Source organism: Narcine bancroftii, chromosome 8, assembly GCF_036971445.1.
Source record: "Narcine bancroftii isolate sNarBan1 chromosome 8, sNarBan1.hap1, whole genome shotgun sequence".
Taxonomy (NCBI): Eukaryota; Metazoa; Chordata; class Chondrichthyes; order Torpediniformes; family Narcinidae; genus Narcine; species Narcine bancroftii.
In genome coordinates, this window is record NC_091476.1 from 48461131 (window position 1) to 48480932 (window position 19802).

The 19802-nt window shown below is 38.1% G+C and overlaps 1 protein-coding gene across 4 annotated transcripts in view; it reads right to left on the reverse strand.

Annotated features, from left to right (window-relative positions):
- Positions 1-12275: 12275 nt before the first annotated feature.
- Positions 12276-19802, reverse strand: part of rps6kal (ribosomal protein S6 kinase a, like) — a 147462-nt gene continuing 139935 nt past the window's right edge. For all 4 annotated transcript variants that reach the window (XM_069893639.1, XM_069893641.1, XM_069893640.1 and 1 more), the window contains 2 exons: positions 14080-14220; positions 12276-13392 (listed from right to left, as the gene is read on the reverse strand). In XM_069893639.1, the coding sequence (XP_069749740.1) occupies positions 13267-13392; positions 14080-14220 (267 nt within the window). In that variant the 3' untranslated portion in view covers positions 12276-13266. The remainder of the gene's footprint in view (positions 13393-14079; positions 14221-19802) is intronic.

Consider the following 19802-nt stretch of genomic DNA (forward strand, 5'->3'; position numbering starts at 1 on the left):
GGCCAGCAGCCAAAAACCATCCATCAGTGTCCCCTTTTTATCAGAAAATTTACTTTCTCGAAGGAGAGTGGCAACCCGCTCTCCCAGAGGTGCACTTGATGGATCTAACCTCTCATCCCAACTAATAGGTGGTCCCAAGAAAGACAGGGTATTGGCCAACATGCCAAACCCATCGTCTTTGGAAGTCCATCCCGGAATCAAGAACTGCTCAGGGCTCACCTCTTTCTTTCGGCGAAACATCTCGAGACCAATCCTGCCGATTACGCCAATTGTTCTGGTAAACTTGAACCTCTCACTTTGTTCATTTTAGATTGGTCAGTGTTTGAGCTACCGAAAGAAAACAGAGACACAAGCCGAGAGCACTTCAGTTTATACAAATCTTTATTACTAAATCTAAAGCTGATTTCAAACTACAATATGCAAGCCTTTCCCAATTATACTTATCAACACCTGGACTGGTCCCAACTGCCAAAGTGAGGCAACGACCTACTTGTAGTAGGTTGTCGGGGCGCTGGTAGCAGCTTCTCCACCTCCCCTGACTGGGACGTTGGTTGGACTCTAGAAGTTCTTCTTCTTGGTGAGAGACGTTTCCACCCCTCAGAGAGTCTGATACTTCAGCAGCGGGACGATGGCTTATATTACCTAAAAATTGCTTACTCACAGCCCATCACCCTGAATAAATGGTTTACGTTTACTTCTCTTCAAGGTCTCCCGACAGTCTGTGACCAACAAAAGACAACTGCATCTCTGGGCCTCATGGTGGAATTTAGATTATGTCTTCTGATTCACATGCATACATTATTCTCAAAGTAGGTGGAAATTAGATTGATTATGTTATCTGATTCACACGCATACAGCCTTGCATAAGCAAAGAATGGTCTAAATCCTCCATTACAAACTGTCAGTTTGCTGCCTGCACATACGAAACCCCCTCATGCCTTCACTGGACTGAAAGGCTTTGCAAAAATGTAAACACAAATTAAAGGCAATTTCACTCTCAGCTAAATTGATTGTAGAAACTCTGCTAGTGGTATTTCTCCAGTGTGCTGAGATGCCTGTCATTGATAATCCCAGTTCTTAGGAATGTTTAGGAATGCATTGATGCCCAGTAAACCATATGCTTGAGGTCTTAATCTTCAAACACTCTTTTCCTCCATTGTAAGATGATGTTGTAACAACAGAGGAAGTGGCAAATTTTATTGAAAGTTTCACAGAGAATTGGTTCCTAAGATTAGGCAAATATGCCACTTTCCCCAAGACTTCCTGTAAACCCTTATTGTTGGAAGGCATTGCCATGCAGTGAAGGCAGACTGGCAGAGAATCATGTAGGTTTTGAGAGTACCCCTTTCTCTTGGCTGTGTCAACAATGTCATCCGAGCAAACACAGGAGCAAGTCGTATGAATATTGTAGCTCAGTGACTGAAGTTTGGGTAGTCTTGATTCTGGAGGTTAAATAACTTCCAATAAATCTGAAATGGCTGGAGAGAGTGGCTGTGGAAAAGTGCTGTACCAGAGGACACAGCCTCATAATAAAACAACATCCCTTTAGGAAGAGAGATGAGGAGAAATTTCTTCAGCCAGAGGTTGGTGAATCTGTAGAATTTGTTGCCACAGCCGGCGGTGGAGGTCAAGTCATTGGAAACATTTTAAAGCAGAGGTCACTAAGTTCTTGATTAGTAAGGGTGTCAAAGTTATGGGGATAAGGCAGGAGAATGGGGTTGACAGGAAAAATATTGTACATCAGCCAAGATGTGATGCAACATTGCACACAAGATCCTGCAAATTCATTGAAAGGCAACCAACAAGTGTCTATCTTCACTAGTGCAACTTTGGTTACCGTCACTTGGCTACATTGATCAGGTCACATTCTTTGTGTGTCAGACACCACTCTCCTGACACACACACACACACACACACACACACACACACTACTGTAGCTTCTATCATGGGAAGAGAACAGTTGGCCAAAGGAAGTAAAAAAAAAATCAACTTCTCTTAAAGAAATGTAACATTCCCTCTGAATTCTAAGGATGGAAAAGGTACTTCCAGGTACTTTGCATCAGGAGCACATTGAGGGCCTGGGTACGGAGAAGACCCCTTAACAAGCTGCTCACCCAAATTCTGTGGGGCCTGCAGTTTCTACACTGGTCCCATTAGCTAACTCAGGATCCATAGGATTGAAGTGAAAGTGATGCTTGAATCACAAAGGATTATCTCTGAAGGAACTGACTGTGACAAATTTAATTGCAACTTCAAGAAAATCACAGGGTTTTCAAGGACAAACTGGTGTTTCTCTGAGGCCAACAGAACAGTATCATGCAGTTATCTACAATCTTAATTATTACAAGTGCAGGATAATTTGTAAAGTGTTAATTAATTCCGTTACCATAAAAGTGAGCTACTTATTTTAATCATCTGATTACAATCCAACCACATGACCTTCACAGTTGTCTTCATACAAGGAACATTTGTTTTGCAGACAGATCCACAAGAAATTGTTTTGCAGACAGATCCACAAGAAATTCTAATTCCATAAAATTATTGAATCTGCCATCAAGTGAAGAACAAGCTGCAATTGTCAAATGTAAACTTTACCTGAATGGAAATATATGCAACAAAATGCAGAATCTGTCCACTAACCTAACTTCTCTAACTATACCTTCCAATGTCAAGTTATAGCCAACAATTAGGACAGCAGATGTTTAAGAAAATGTTAGGCTCATTTTTCTGAACTTCAACTAGAATCACTTTGCAGAGATTAGATCAAATATTGAACATTCCCAAGGATTTAAGGCAGTAGCTCACCATTGTTCATCAATGGTGAATTAAAGATGAGTAAATAGGAACATAGGAAGTAGGAACAGGAGTAGGCCAAAAATGGCCCATCAAGCCTGCTCCGCTATTCAATACAATCATGGCTGATCTAATTTATGACCTAACTCCACCTACCTGCCTTCTCCCCATATCCCCTAATTCCTCTATCATGTAAAAATTTATCTAACCGAATTTTAAATATGTTTAATGAGGCAGCCTCAACCACTTCCCTGGATAGATAATTCCAAACATTCACTACTCTCTGGGAAAAACTATTTTTCCTCATCTCTGTCCTAAATCTACTCCCCCGAATCTTGAGACTGTGTCCTCTCGTTTTAGTTTCCCTGGCCAGCTCAAAAAACGTTCTATCCTATCCATACCCTTCATAATCCTAATAAATGCTAATTACCTTGGAAACGTCAGAATTACACAAAAAAAAACGTGTGGGAATTGTCAGAAGCACACGAGTAAGGGGGTCTGGGGAGTTCTCTCCCTTTTTTTGTAGGATGTCACTTTGGTTAAGCAAGCTGATTTTGAACCAGCAGCAAGAATAGAATAGGACTGAGCTTGAGAATCTTCACTCAGCAAGAGGTACAACATGACAGTCCAGGAATTGGGGGAAAAACAATTGAAATGGGACATCACAGGAAGGCAGGCAGGTTGGTTGGTGAGTTCAGCAATTTTTTAATCCCCCCATGAGTTAAGACTCCCTAAATTACAATATGGAGCTGGCAGCACACATGAATGTAATGAACAAGGCTCAAAACAGCTGAGTCAATATAATTGAAAAGTGGGAATATTAAATACTAAAATAAGGGATATTAGTAGTTAACTGAGGTTAAAAATAAGCTTCTCTGGAAGACTGTAAAGGAATGCAAGATTTCTTAAATATCTGATTCCAATTGATGTGCAAAATTGGAGCAGCAGTTATGATTGGAAATTCATGACTGCAAGGCTGGTGGCAACAGATTCAAACAGGAATTGGAATTGATTTGGCACTTCAAGGAAAATCATTTTTAATGTTAAACTTTTCAGTGGTCAGAAGTACTTGGAAACTGGAAGATTGGGAAATTTAAATAGCAATAAAAACATTAAGCAAGCAATAAAGATAGACCATGAAACGAGCATAGAATATAAAGGCAAATCGTAAAAGGTTTCAATATTACTCTATTCTTAAAAACTCTTAGTGAAGGTAAACAAGGCTCTTTACAAAATGAGAAAGGGTAATGTGGAAATGGCCAAGGCTTTGAACAAATACTTTGTGTTGGTCTTCACAGGTAACATAACAAAGAATGATGTTAAGGAGACAATGACCTCAAGACAATTATCACTAAAGAGGTAGTGCTGGGCAAATTAGAGAGCCAAAAAGTAGCCAAGTCCCCTCGTCCTGATGGAATGCATCCCAGGTAACTGAAAGACATGGCAAAAGTTACAGCATCTGTGGTAATTTACCAAAATTCTCTGGGCAAGTCCTGGTGGAATAGAAATGTAATGCTACAGTTTAAAAGGGGAGGTAGACAAAGGGCAGGTTACTGCAGGCCAGTTAACTTTACGTGCATCATCAGAAGAATGGCCAGAGCCATCATTAAGGAATAATTAGTGATCCATGGACAGAAATGTTTCAAATCAGGCAGATACAGCATGCACTCAGGGGAAGGCCAGGTAATGTTTAACTATATTATTTGATTTATTTGAGGATATAATGTGCAGTAGATAAAGGGAAGCAGGTGAATGTGGCAAACATGGATTTCCAGGTGAATGAGAAGATGCTGTACAAAGGACCTGTACAAGATCAGGATGCATGTAGCAGGGGGCCAAGTTTGAGCATGGATAGAGGATTGATTAACCAATATAAGGCAGAGATTTGCAATAACCGGGCATTTCTCTCGGTGGCTCTCAGTTTTTAATAGGGTGTTGCTGTGATTGATGCTGGACCTATAATTGTTCACAATATACATAAATGATTTGGAGGCATGGACTAAGTGTAACATAGCTAAGACACTAAATTGAGAGGAAAAACTGCTTGTATGGAGGATGTGGAGAGTCTGCAGATAGGTCTGGCAGATGGGGTAGAATATTGGTAAATACAAGGTTATCCACTTTGAAAGGAAGAATATTACACAGAGATACTATTTTGACAGTGAAAAATTGCAGCAGGCCGTTGTGCATAAAGATCAGGGAGCTCTTCCTTGTGAATCACGAAAGGAGAGTTTGCAGGCGCACAAGGTAATCAAGGCAAATGGGATGTTGGCCTTCATATCCAAGGAACAGAGGCATGTGCAAGGGAACACTTTTGATCTAATGATCATAACACAACTGGTTTCAAGATAATTATGGATAGGTACAAGTCTGGTCCTCAGGTTGAGATTGTAAAGTGGAGAAAGGCCAAATGTGTTTTTTTTTTCTGCTGAAGGTATGCTTGTAAGCTGGGGGGGGCCTTCAGAAGTGAAATTTTGAGAGTATAGAGTTTGTCTGTTCCTTTCAAAAGATATTGAGGCTCTGGCAAAGGAATTGCACAGCAGATTTTGGCAGCAAGGAACAAATGAGGTATTTGAGGGGTATAGGAAATGCAAGAAAAGAGAGGGAAATCTGGAGGACCAAAAGAAGGCCCGAGTTTACTCTAGAACACAAGGTTTCCATAGATATATTAAGAGCCAAAGGATTGGGGGCCAATTCAAATGGATGTGGACTCGTGGGCCGAAATGGCCTGTTATTGGGTGGTATGTCTAAATTTAATGTTTAAAAAAAATCAGAGGTCATCTGTGTATGGAGCCAAAAGAGATGAGTGATATCATAACTGAGTTTTTTGGCCTTGTATTTACCCAGGAAATAGACACCAAGACTGTAGAAGTGAGGCAAAATAGCAGTAAGCTCATGAACCCTACACAGATTACTGTCTTGTGGCAAGTAAGGGTGGATAGATCTCTAGGACCTGTCAAGATATTCCTCTGGAGCCTGAGTGCAGAAATTGTAGGGACCCCGAGAAGGGGAAGTTAAAAAAAAAATCTTAGCTGTAGGTGAGGGGCTGGAGGATGGCTGATGTTGTTCCAATGTTTAAGAACATCTCTAAGAATAATTCAGATTATAGGACAGTAAACCTGACATCAGTAGTTGGAAGGCATCCTAAGAGACAGCTATACAATAACTTGGATAGAAAGGGTCTCATTAGGATGCTTTGTGCATGATAGATTATGCCTAACTACTCTTAAAAATTTTTTTTGAGGTTAGCAGAATGTTGATGAAGGTAAGGCAGTGCATGTTATCTACATGGACTTTAGTAAAACCTTTGATAAATGACCTGCATTGGAGGTTGGTCAAGAAGGTTCAGACGCTTGGCATCAGGGTAAGGAAGTAAATGGGATTAGACATTGTCTTTTTGGGTGAAGCCAGAGAATGGAAGAAGAGGATTGTCTCTTTGAGTGGAAGCTTGTGACTAGTGGTGTGCCTCAGGGATCAATTGCAGGTCCATTTTTGTCACCTTTCTCAATAATCTGGATGATAATGTGGTACTCTGAATCAGCAAAATTGCAAATGACATCAAGATTGGGTGTGTAGTAGACAGCAAGGAAGTTTGCAAAAAAGTATCTCAAAGATCTGTACCAGCTGGAAAAATGGGGTATAAAATAGCAGATGGAATGTAATGCAGGCAAGTGTGAGCTGCTGCACTCTGGGAGGATGAACCAGAGTGCGACTTGCATGGCAAATAGTAAGGAACTGCAGAGCACAACAGAACAGAGGGATCTGGGAGCACAGATATGCAATTCCTTAAAAATGATGTCACAGGTAGTTAAGGTCATAACAAGAGATTTTGCCACATTGGCCATCCTGAACCCAAGTACTGAGAACAGGAATTGTAATGTTCTGTTTAAGTTGCACAAGCCATTAGTGAGGTCAAATTTGGAGTGATGTGTACAGTTTTGGTCACCTACTTACAGGAAAGATATTAACAAGGTTGAGAACATTTCCAAGGATGTTGCCAAGATTTGAAGAGCTGAGTTATAGATAAAGGTTGAATGGATTAGGATTTTTTTTCCCCCTGGAACATGGGAGAATAAGGGGGATTTGATAGAGATACGCACAATTTTGAGGGGGTTCGATAGGGTAAATGCAAATAGGGTTTTTCCACTGAAGTGTGAGACAAAAACAAGGACATGGGTTAAGAGTGAAAGGGGAAATGTTGAAGAGGGAATCTGGTCCACTCTGAGGGTGGCGAATGTGGTATGAGCTGCCAGTGGAGATGGTGGATGCGGGTTCAATTTGGACATTTATGAAAATGGAGTTACATGGAGGGGAAGGGTATGGAGGGCTGTGGGCATGGAAGTGCAGGTCAATGGAACTAGGCAGAATAAATAACATGGCAGTGTTAAACAACTGGGCCAAAGGGACCTTTTCTGTGCTGCAGTGTTCTATGGATTGAATTTAAGACCATGGAGGTTCTGATGCAACTGTACTAGGTATTGGTGAGCTGCATTTGAAGTACTGCATACGGTTTTGATCTCATTACGTGAGAAAGGACATACTGGCCTTAGAGGAGAAACAGATGATGTTCACCAGGCTGATTACAGAAATGAGGGGATTAGCTTATGGTAACAGCCTGGAACCATAAGTATTAGAGTTTAGCAGGATGAAGGGGCATCTCATGTAAACGTACAAAATAATGAAAATAATATTCAAGATAGAAGCAGGGAAGTTGTTTACACTGGCAATCAAGACTAGAACGAGGAGACACCCTCAAGATTAAGTGAAATAGGTTTACAAAAGAGATGAGAAGGAATTGGCTCTCTCAGAGTAATGAATTTGTGGAATTCTCTGGCCAATGAAGCAGAAGAGGCTGCTTTGTTCAATGTGTTTAAGACACAGATGTATAGATATTTAAAGAATACAGAATTAGAGCAATAGATAATGAGGTTAGTGGAGATGAGTCCATGGCAACATCAGTCATGATCTTATTGAATGGCTGGTAGAGCAACCTCAATGGCCCAGATGGCATATTCCTGCTCCTATTTATCGATTTCATGTTATGAGGACAGAGCAATGAATTAGTACTGTCTAGATTACTCTAAAACAGTGGTTTTCAAACTGCCGCTTAAACTCACATTCCACTTTAAGCAATCCCTATGCCATCGGTGCTCTGTAATTAGTAAGGAATTAAGCTGATATCTGAGTGGGAAGGGAAGGCTGACAACCACTGCTCTGGACCCAATTGTTACTGAAATATTTTGCTTGAGAAAAATTGTCATTGGCCCATTTCCTTTGGAGTTATGAAACTGTGCACATAGTGAGTCAATTAGGTACGAATAAAACAGAGGTTTTCAAACCTTTTTTCTTCCACTTACATACCACCTTAAATAATCCCTGACTAATCACAGAGCACTTATGACATAGAGATTGCATAAAGTGGAATGTGAGTTTAGGGAGGCAGTTTGAAAACCACTGATCTAAAAAAAGCCTCCACAAATCTACAGTAGCAATTCTATCATTCAAAACTAGCATCCTAGTACAATAGGACTTAAGCCCTTCCATACCTTGATGAAGGGCTCAACCTGAACTGTTTGACCAGCTATGTTTCTCTGGCATTTTGTGTTTTTACTTCAAACACCGTGTCTACAGATTTTTGTGATTTACTTTTGTTTTCACTCCTTATAACAATGATGCTGTAGTAAAGCAACTAACATTGATCAAAATTTCTCAGATCCTATTGGAGTGAGGTTGCCACAAAATTACACGACAGAGGCTTTACTGATCGGGGTTTTAATCTTTGTGCTCAATTACAGAAAAAAAAAATCTATCATCTGGTTCCAGCCAGATCTTTTTTTCAGTGAAGTGGAAGATGTCATTAAGAATGCAAGATTCTGATTTATTAATTTCTTTGAAGAATTATATTGACATGAGCTAACATCAAATCTCACACATCAGGGAGAATTGTTTTGGGTGAAAACTGCAGATAGAATCTTAAAGATTAACCAAGAAAAGATGCACTCACTTGGTATCTGATAGCAAGATTGTAATTATCAAACCTTAAGTACAACTCAAGAATTCTCTGGAAATTCTGATCATATTAAATGGTAAGGTCAAATGCTGGAAATATCCTCTTGCAATTTCTCAGATGGCTCATACCCGAAACATCTAGACCAGGGGTGTCAAACTCAAATTCACGGAGGGCCAAAATTAAAAACTTGGACTAAGTCGAGGGCCGAACTAAATATTTATTGAAAATTTTCAACAACATCTGCATGTTTTCTCTTCTTTCAACATATGTAATGTTAAACTTTTTCTTATTAAAATAAATGTTTAATAATAGTTTTGGATAAACTCTTTCCAGAAGCATTAACAAATGAGAAATAAAATATTCAACAAATAATATTTCTCTATAGAGGATTTGTCAAATGTTGCTAGTGTGCTGTCGAATAGTAAAATCTGAGGGCTATTAAGAATGTGGGAGAATAACATGATTCCTGAAACAATCAAATGGGTGACTGATTGTGGGCATGAACTCTAGCAGGGTTATTTGCCATGCCTTTTTTCCATTGGTACAGATATCCTTTGATTTACACACTTTTCAAGTTTTATGCCTAATGAGCTTGTATCCAGGTGCAGGACCATTTTTAACCAGGAATATATTTATCACTGTGACATGAAACTATTGGAAGATCGTTTTATCCTGAGATTAAAGTTCATAATCCTTACTCAGGCCTGTGTGCGGGAGGGTGGGGTTTGCGGGCGATCGGGTTGGACAACGACAGTGCGGGGGCATCGACTCTCGCTGCAGGGCGGCATCTCGGCGGATCAGCGGCCCCGTCACTGTGAGTCGCGGGTCGGCCTGCGGCAGGGAGGGGGAGTGGGGAACGATCCTGGCGAGGTCAGGCCCGAGGCCTCCGGTTCCGGGCACTGGGAAGCGGCCTTGGCTTCCCCTGACACCGGCCAGGCCGCGCTGCGGTGGGGGGGCAGGCGGGGGGACACGACAGTGCGGGGGCATCTTGGCGGATCAGCGGCCCCGTCACCGTGAGTCGCGGGTCGGCCTGCGGCAGGGAGGGGGAGTGGGCAACGGTCCTGGCAAGGTCAGGCCCGAGGCCTCCGGTTCCGGGCACTGGGAAGCGGCCTTGGCTTCCCCTGACACCGGCCAGGCCCCAAAACCAGAGTCCACGGTGAGACCCTGCAACGTAAACAGAGGAGGTGGGGGCGATTAGTGGGCTGACACCAATGCATTCTGGGATTTATAGTATTAGCTGTGCATGCGCTATACTGGCGCGGCGGCCAGCGGGCCACCTCTAATACATTTTTGAAATGATCTTGCAGGCCAAATATAATTATATTCCGCGGGCCAGAGTTTGACATGTGTGATCTAGACAAGATTCAGACATGACTTGTAGAAAATAACATTCACGTCATGTGCCAGAAACTTCCAATCTTAAAAATACACCTCCTCTTAAAATTCAAAACAATTGGTGTCAACAAGCCCTCCCCTCTCAGCACCCTGGGGTCACATTGACCAGATTGTTGATTACACTGCCTCAATTACTGTGGCTTCTAGAGCAGACCTGAGAGTGTGATGAGTGATTCTGTTCCTGACTCCCGGCAGTTTTACTGCCATCTACACAGCACAGTGCAGGAGTGTAATAGAATTATTTTATTAAAATAATCAAGAATCTCAACACCATTTAGGACAGAGAAACTTATTCCATTGTCTCTTCATCCAGCACCAAGAACATACCCTTCCTTCACACGATTGTAATCCAAAACCTCAGCATGATTGCAGAATACAACATTGACAAAATGTATTGCATAAACTTGCCAAGACACCAACTACTAAACCTCAATCCTCTACCACCTAGCACAGGACCAGAGGCATATGGGAAAGTCTCCCCTGAAGTTCCCTTCTAAATTACACATTTCCCTCATTTGGAAATATCTGTTGCAGGGTCAGTCAAAATCTTGGAACCAGATGCATTGCGAAGATTCAAAGCAGCAGCTCCCCACCATCTTCCCGAGTGCAATCAGATTTGGGCAATAAATGGTGGCCTTGCCCAAAATTGTTCATACACAATTAAAAACAGACAATAGATCAGTTTGCATAAAGGAAGGAAAAATAAAAATCTCATTTTATATCTCTGTCCTTAATTACCATAAAAACTAATGAAGGATGTGAGAAAAATAATACGTCTTTGATTCTGTAAAGCCTAATTTCAAATGATCTGCATACCTGGGTTTCAAAATCTCAGGCAAGAGGATCCAGAATTCGAGTAAACCTGAAAATCCTCGTGCACTGAATCTAGATGGACCTTGGCAGGCATAAATGGGATTACACAGTTATCTGTGTAACTGATAACTGATGAGATTAATATGGTAACTGATGAGATAAATGATATGACAGAATTTCTAGACAAAACTGTTTTCTTTTGTATAAACCACAAAGAATGATGTTGAAGGTTTGGCCTTCATCTTTAACAAGGTTTTCATCTCAACTTTTAATTCCTAACCAGGAGCTTCATCATCGAGTCCCCTCAAATATAATCACTCTGCATTGGCAATGTTGCTTTTAGCTGCACAGATGTCATATTCAGGTAAACCTTCCTATCTCTCCTCATCTTCTTTTATAATGCTCCTTAAGAGCCACTTTCTTGCCAGAGATGCTGGTCACCTGTCTAACAATTCTACATGCTCCTCTCCAAATTATGTTCAATAGTAGTAATGTGAGGTGTCTTGGGACATTTTACTACATTCATGGTGCAAATGGAGGTAATGTTATAGTTAATTATTTCTGCAGTGAAAATTACAATAAAGCTAAAATCCTCTGAAAGATGGCATTTGTTACACATTCCGCATTTACTAAGTATGCTCACTTCAAAGTTCTATCTCAGAACATTCACTACCATAAAGAGTGAATTTAAAAAAAAGAGCATATTCTAAAAAATTGCAATGATCTCCTTTCAATGATCAACCTACCAATTGTGTAACCATAAGTGGATTCTTTGGCTTGGCTTCGCGGACGAAGATTTATGGAGGGGGTAAAAAGTCCACGTCAGCTGCAGGCTCGTTTGTGGCTGACAAGTCCGATGCGGGACAGGCAGACACGATTGCAGCGGTTGCAAGGGAAAATTGGTTGGTTGGGGTTGGGTGTTGGGTTTTTCCTCCTTTGCCTTTTGTCAGTGAGGTGGGCTCTGCGGTCTTCTTCAAAGGAGGTTGCTGCCCGCCAAACTGTGAGGCGCCAAGATGCACGGTTTGAGGCGTTATCAGCCCACTGGCGGTGGTCAATGTGGCAGGCACCAAGAGATTTCTTTAGGCAGTCCTTGTACCTTTTCTTTGGTGCACCTCTGTCACGGTGGCCAGTGGAGAGCTCGCCATATAACACGTGGATTATAAGAAGATAAATATAGATTGTATTAGTCACACAGTATATGCCAAAAGACAACAAATTGTGTTGTTTCCTCATGAAAAGACTATATTTTAAGAAAGAAAAACAATTAAAACGTCTCATCTTTATTGTAGTTTCCCATTTTGCTGGATCTGAAATTCTAATCCAGTTAAATACATAAGAGAGTGTCCTTCAATAATCGTGGAAATATGAACCTGTCAAAATGTGTGAAATGTAATGCTTGCATCTTCAGTTCATTCTATCAATTACTTTCAACTTCATAAAGCACTCAAATCAGAGGAAATTAAATTGCTACTGGAGGGCTTGTGAAGGTAAAGTATATTGACATTAAAACGCTGGTTTCTATTAAGATTGCAAGATCTCCTGCTTTGGTGCATTTAGTAGGTGCTCCCCAAACATTTTAAGATTTCATTATAATATTTAAATAGCAAGGTTAAAATATTAACAAACGTACCTCTTGGAAAGTCTTTACATATTTACAATTTCAGAGAAAATGGAAAACTAAATAAAGAATATTTGTTAAGGAATAATTTTAAGGCTGTTGGACAACTTAATGCGATCCAGAGAGTGTTGTGCAATATGACATATTAATGACAATATATAAATTGACTTCAAAATAAAACGATCTGAAAGCACTGTATTTCTTGAAAGTGAAAGTAAATAAATAAAATAAAAAGTTTAATTAAACAATATCTTAGAACAAGATCACAAAAGCAAAATACCTCTGAATATGGGCCCCACCAGCGACCACTTTCTTACTTTTACTGATCTTGTTCCTATATCCTGATTCAAGTTTTTATGCCCTTTAGAAAACTGCAATGTTAAGATTCAGCTTTCATGATGCAAACCTGCCTGAAATGAGTGTGTCAAATTATATTCCATAACTTTTTTGTAATTGATATAATCCTGTCATTGCATCTTCTGGTCAACTGAATCTTTTCTGATTTGGTATCCAATCTTCCAATCCTCAATGTGAAAACAAAAGGAAAAGCAAGAACTCTAGGTTTGGTGCATCCTTCAGGAGCTTGCTGCAATTCAAGTCAATTGAAAAATCCATATATTATTTGTTCCTGCACAATTCACAAGTCTGTTAAGGTAAGTTTTTTCATAACTCTGCGCTGGGCTAAACTTGAAGCTGCCACAGGTTCCAAAACTGGACGAAGAGTCTTGTGGTTGAGAGCAGAGTATGTAGCAGCCATGGCTCCCTGAGAATGAGGACAAATTTTTTATTAGGAAATGTGACAAAACACAATGTGGTATTAACCCACCAAATAATTTCAATCACTGTCTCTGTTTTCAAGCCACACTGCATTTTTCCCTTTTACAATTGTAGAGAAATACCAGCTTTATTCTTTAAAGTTGGGCTTTTTTTCTGTAGTGTCAGTGAATATTCAATTGTGAGCATGGCTGCTTATCAGAATTACACCAGCCCCTCAACTAACATTAGCATTTAAGTTTATATTTGTGATTATACTCAAAGAAATTTGCTGTAACCACAAAATAAAAGATATGGAAAAGCCAGAGTGATGCTTTACTCTTCAATTTGTATCTATATCCTAAAATGATATTGAACACCACAAATTAGTAGGTCTATATATTTCACCACTGGATTTAAGAGGCATGTTAAGAGTGAGAGAAAGTGGTCAGATGGGCTGACACCTGATCTTTAGCTTGTCTCACGTCTTCACATTTCAAAGGGAACCCCCACCAAGAAAGCAACACATCCAGAGGTGAACACATTTGTGAATATTGCAAGACAGTGAAGGACTTAAGATTTTTGAATTGTCTTCAATTTCAACACGTGCCTGTTTGTGTTTTTAAAAATTTCACATAAAATGCAAGTTAGCATGTTTGGCTTCATTCCATCTGGCTATGTTTTCATCCTGACTTACTTTCACTAGATGAGGAGCATCCTGCCGATTTAATTGGAAATGCGGTAGTTGATCCCGGCAAGCAATCCAAGGGTGCTTGAGCACCTGCTCAGCTGTGAATCTTTGATGGGGATCAACATGAAGCATATTGGACAGTAAATCCTGGATTTTCAGAATAAATAAACACATTATGGCAAAAAAATACTTAATTTAAAAAATTGGTTGCAAAACAGGATATTTGTTCATGATGTATACAAATTAAAAAATCGCCATGGACTAACATGAAAGTTAACAATGAAGCGGGATAAAACGTGCTCTTACCTTAGGGATATTAATTTAACAAGTCCAGGCTGAGAATGACCATTGTTATTAGAATGTGCTGTGACCAGGAGAAGAATGGGGGAAAGTATATGTTCTAAATAGATTATCCTATTATTAAGGTAATTATTTTTTTTGAAAATTTTATTTAAACATTTTTATCCATACATGTAATCACAGCCAAATATAAAATACAATAATCAAATATTAATGTCGTTTCCATTATACATGATGGTATAAAACCCCCAACCCACTCCCCCTTAACAAATCCATATAACCATATACAGCACAGGCCAGTTTGGCCCAACCAGTCCATGCCGGAACAAATCCCCATCCTCCTATTCCCACTGACCAGCACCTGGTCCATACCCCTCCAATCCTCTCCCCTCCATGTAATTATCCAGTTTTCCTTAAATGTAAATAATGTTCCTGCTTCAACCACCTCCGCCGGAAGCTTATTCCACATCCCAACCACCCTTTGCGTGAAGAAATTTCCCCTCATGTTCCCCTTATAATTTTCCCCTTTCAATCTCAAACCATGGCCTAGGAACATAGGAAGTAGGAACAGGAGTAGGCCAAAAATGGCCCATCGAGCCTGCTCTGCCATTCAATACGATCATGGCTGATCTAATTTATGACCTAACTCCACCTACCTGCCTTCTCCCCATATCCCCTAATTCCTCTATCATGGCCTCTGGTTTGAATATCCCCCACTCTTAATTGAAAAAGCCTATCCCCAAGAGAAAAAGAAAATGAGAAAAAGCATGAAAGAAAAGAAATAAGAGAAAAGTAAGAAAAGAAACCTGATTACCAGAGGACACCCCTCACCATACGGGTCCTACCATTTATGTCAATTCTTCCAAGGAGGTTAATGAGCTTCCCAAAGTTTAGGGAAAACATATGTAAATTAATTCCTGCAACTTGTAAATATGGGTTTCAAATTTTCAAAAATACATCATATTTATTTCTCAGATTATGTAATCTTCTCAAGAGGAACGCAGATATGCATTTCTGCATTCCATCACTCTATACCTAGGTGAAAGTCTGATTTCTGTGTTACTGCTATACATTTTCTTGCTACTGCTAATATAATCTTTACAAATTTGTTTTTGTGTATAGATAATTTCAATTTTGGTCTTTTCCCTACAATATTACCCAGTAAAAATAACATTGGGTTTTGTGGAAATTTAATTCCTGTAACCGTTTTTTTTCAAAAATTGCCAAATTTATCCAAAAGGGTCTTACTTTAGAACAGGGCCAAGTAGAATGTAAAAAAGTACCTATCTCCTGGCCATATCTAAAACACTGATCTGATAAATCTGATTTCAATCTATTTAATTTCTGTGGCATGAGATATAATTGATGTAAAAAAATTATATTGAACTAATCTGTATCTAACACTTATAGTGTTTGTCATATTAGTTTGACATAACTCTGACCAATTTTGTTTGTCAATATTAATATTTTAATCCGTCTCCCATCGCTGTCTGGTCTGATGTATCCCTTTTGGGAGTTCCTTTTTGGGAGTCCCCTTCTGCAACAAAGTATACATAGTTGAAATACATTTCTTTATATAGCTATTGTGAATCAACATTTCCACATCATCACATTTTGTTGATATCTTAAATAAGCCCTTAATTGATAATAACAAAAAAGTATATTATTTTGTGTCCTGTATTTATTTTTATTTGTTCAAATGACATTAAATTTCCTCCTTCATAGCAATCTTCTATGTGTCTAATTCATTTATTACCCATTGAATTGGATCAAAGGCATTTTCAGTAGCACAACCCCCCTTGTTCCAATTTCATTGTTTATTTTATTCCAGATATTAATTAAATGTTTCAACAAAGGCATTTCCCTCTCCCCAGATATTAATTTTGGTTCCCATTTATATTTATTCTCTCTCCTGTTTTATTGATTTCTATTTTAATCCATGTTGACTTCTCTCCCTCTTCAAAAAAATGAAGCAAAAAACCTAATTTGAGCTGCCTTATAAATTTTATTTAAAATTTGGAAGCTGTAAGTGTCCTAACTCAAACTTCCATGTTAGTCTATCTTAAGAAACCCTCGACATCTTACCCTTCCAGAGAAACTTTCTTATATATTTATTTAACCCTTGAAAAAACTTCTGTTGTATCATTATTTGCAATGTCTGAAATAAGTATTGTACTCTAGGAAATATGTTCATTTTATTACAGTTGACTCTACCCAATAATATTATTAACAACATCCCAATAATGTTATTAACAACGTCATCCACTTATTCAAATCGTCTCCAATTTTCTTAAGTAAAGGTAAATAATTCAATTCATATAAATTATTTAATTTATTATCTACCCATATCACTAAATAGTTTATTTCATTCATCAACCTTTTAAATTGGGTATCTTTTTGGCACTGAGTATAATCCCCGTAGTAAGGGGCATAGTTTCACTTTTATCCCAATTTATTTTATAGTCTGATGCTTTCCCATATTCTTCAAATCTTAAATATAATTTACTTATTGAATCAAATGGCTCTGTCAAATAAATCAAATCAGCAAATAAATTAATTTTATATTTCTCTTGATTAACTTTAAATCCCTTAATATCAGGATCAGATTGAATCAGTTCTGCAAGTAGTTCTATCGCTAGAATAAATAAAGCTGGCGATAGTGGACATCCTTGTCTACCAGATCTAGTTAACTGAAATGGTGTTGAAACCTGCCCATTTGTTACAACTTTAGCTTTAGGTTCATTATATAATACTCTAATGCAATTTGCAAATACATGTCCCAACCTGAATCTTTCCAACACTTTAATCAAAAAGTCCCATTCTAATATATCAAATGCTTCACCCATCTAAAGACACTGCCACACTTAAATCTCCACTCTTTTGTGCCAAATGCATTATACTAAGTAGTCTGTCTCATTTTTACAAACACTGTCTGATCCATATTTATCAACTTTGGTAAGAGTTTTGTCAGTCTATTAGCTAAAAATGTTGCAATGATCTTATCTGCATTTAACAATGAAATAGGTCTATATGACGATATGATGGTTTTAAACAGTAGAAAAAGATTCCGGGAGTGTGTATGTTATTGTCGCTTGGTTTATTACATCCATAAAGGGAGGAATCAACAAATCCTTAAAAACTTTATAAAATTCTGGTGGGAAACCATCCTCTCGCAGAGATTTATTGTTTTGTAATGAGCGCAATGCCTCCCTCACCTCCATTGGGGTGAAGTGGGCATCAAGCTTCACTTGCTCTTGCAAACTTAACCTTGGCAACCTTATTTGTGACAAAGGTTTTACATTTTGTTATCATCTCTCTATGACTCTGATTGATATAACTTTGAATAAACTTGCTTAAAAGCTTTGTTAACTCCATCTTAATTGCATTAATCATTCTTGAAACTTATTCTGCTTTCAACTGCCAAGCGAGGACCTTATGGGCCCTCTCAACTATCTCATAATATCTCTGCTTATTTCTCATTATTGTTTTCTCCGTTCTATATGTTTGTAATGTATTATACTGGTTTCTTATTATAAGTTATCTAGGTTTTTCCTCAGAATTCTGTCTTTGCAGATCTTTTTCTAAACAAGTCATCTCTCTCTCCAATTGTTCTGCCTTTTTCATGTACTCGTTCTTAATTTTAGAAGTATAACATAATTTGTCCTCTTAAATATGCTTTCATTGCATCCCATAAAATAAATTTATTATTAACCAAATTAGAATTAGTCTCGAAATGATTTGAATTTGGCTTATAACAAAAATCTGGCCTTTTTAATAACATTAAGTTAATAACATTGATTTAAATTGATTCTTCTTTATCTGACATTGCAACTGTTATTAACAAAGGGGAATGATCCGATAAGATTCTTTCTTTATAATCAATTTGATTAATTATACCTTGGAGATGAGCTGATATTAAAATAAATCTATCCTCAAATAAGAATCATATCTGTTTGAATAAAAACAATAATCTCTCTCTCTTGGATGGATTCTTCTCCATATGTCTATTAAATTCAAGTCTTTCATTTTATTGCCAAGATGGCTTTCGCTGCCTTTGCCCTTGTTATTACTCTGGTTGATCTATCTAAAACAGGCTCTAAACAAAAATTAAAATCCCCACCTATTAATATATTCTGATGTGCTTCTGCTACATTGAGAAATGTTTTGCGTAAATTTTTCATCATTTACATCTGCTGCATATATTTCATAAGGGTCTAAAACTCTGAAAAAAGATTTGACAATGTTCAATAACATATCTCCCTGTAGGATCAATTACTACATTCTGTATCTTAAATAAAACCTTTATGGTTAAGATCAAGATTCCTACTCCCCTTGCTTGTGAATTGAATGAAGCTGTGACATTCAATCATTTTTACATTTCTGATGCTCTGTTTCAATTAAATGAGTCTCTTGTAAAAAAAACTATATCTACTCTAATTTTTAAATATGTGTCAATATTATTTTCCTCTTTATATGTCTGTTTAGTCCATTAACATAAAAATTTAATAAGCTCAGTATGTTTCCCATTAATATTTAATTTAATCTATGTCTTCTGATATTTCTCCTTCACCTATCTCTTCACACCTCCTTGACAATTCGAATATTTATTATCTACCATGTTAAGGGATGTCCTCTTTGGCAATCCAAGTAAGAATAAGTTATAGATAGTAAATTTACATTTATAGCAGTTATAATATTGAAAAAAATAAATATAACAGAAAAAACCCTATTCATGTTGATTACATAATACACATTAACTCCATAAGGGTTGCAGCATCTGCCACAAATATGTACATGATTCAATAGTAGTCAGTCCATAGCACCTCTAAGCCCACCACCCCCCCTGGATGTTTACCATATATCCATCTTTCATTTACAGAAAATTGAAAACCCATTTTTTATTAATCGAACTGTTTTCAAACTCCTCCTTGCTAATTGGTGGACAGTGTGTCCACAAATTCCTCTGCATGGACATGATCTGTGAAGAATCTGTTCTGTCCTTCTTGCAAGAAAATCTTCAAAGAACCAGGTTGAAGCACAACAAATCTGAAAATATTTTGCCATAAGGTGTGTTTCACTGTGTTAAATTCTTTTCTTCTCTTCAGCAACTCCAAACTTATGTCAGGATAGAAAAATATCTTGTTTCTTTGTAATTCCAGTGCACCTTGTCTTCCTCTAGCTCCTTGTGCTGCTAGTGTTAATATTTTCTCTCTATCTTGATAATGAAGACATTTTATCAATATAGATCTTGATTTCTGATCTGGTGATGGCCGAAGTCCTAAAGCTCTATGTGCCCTTTCAATTTCAATAATATTTTCAAATTTATCTGGTCCATCGTTGGAAAAATCACCTTCTTTAAGGTCAACAATTTTAATATTATTTCTTCTACTAAAGTTTTCTAACAAGTCTACTTTTCCCCCAAAGTTGCT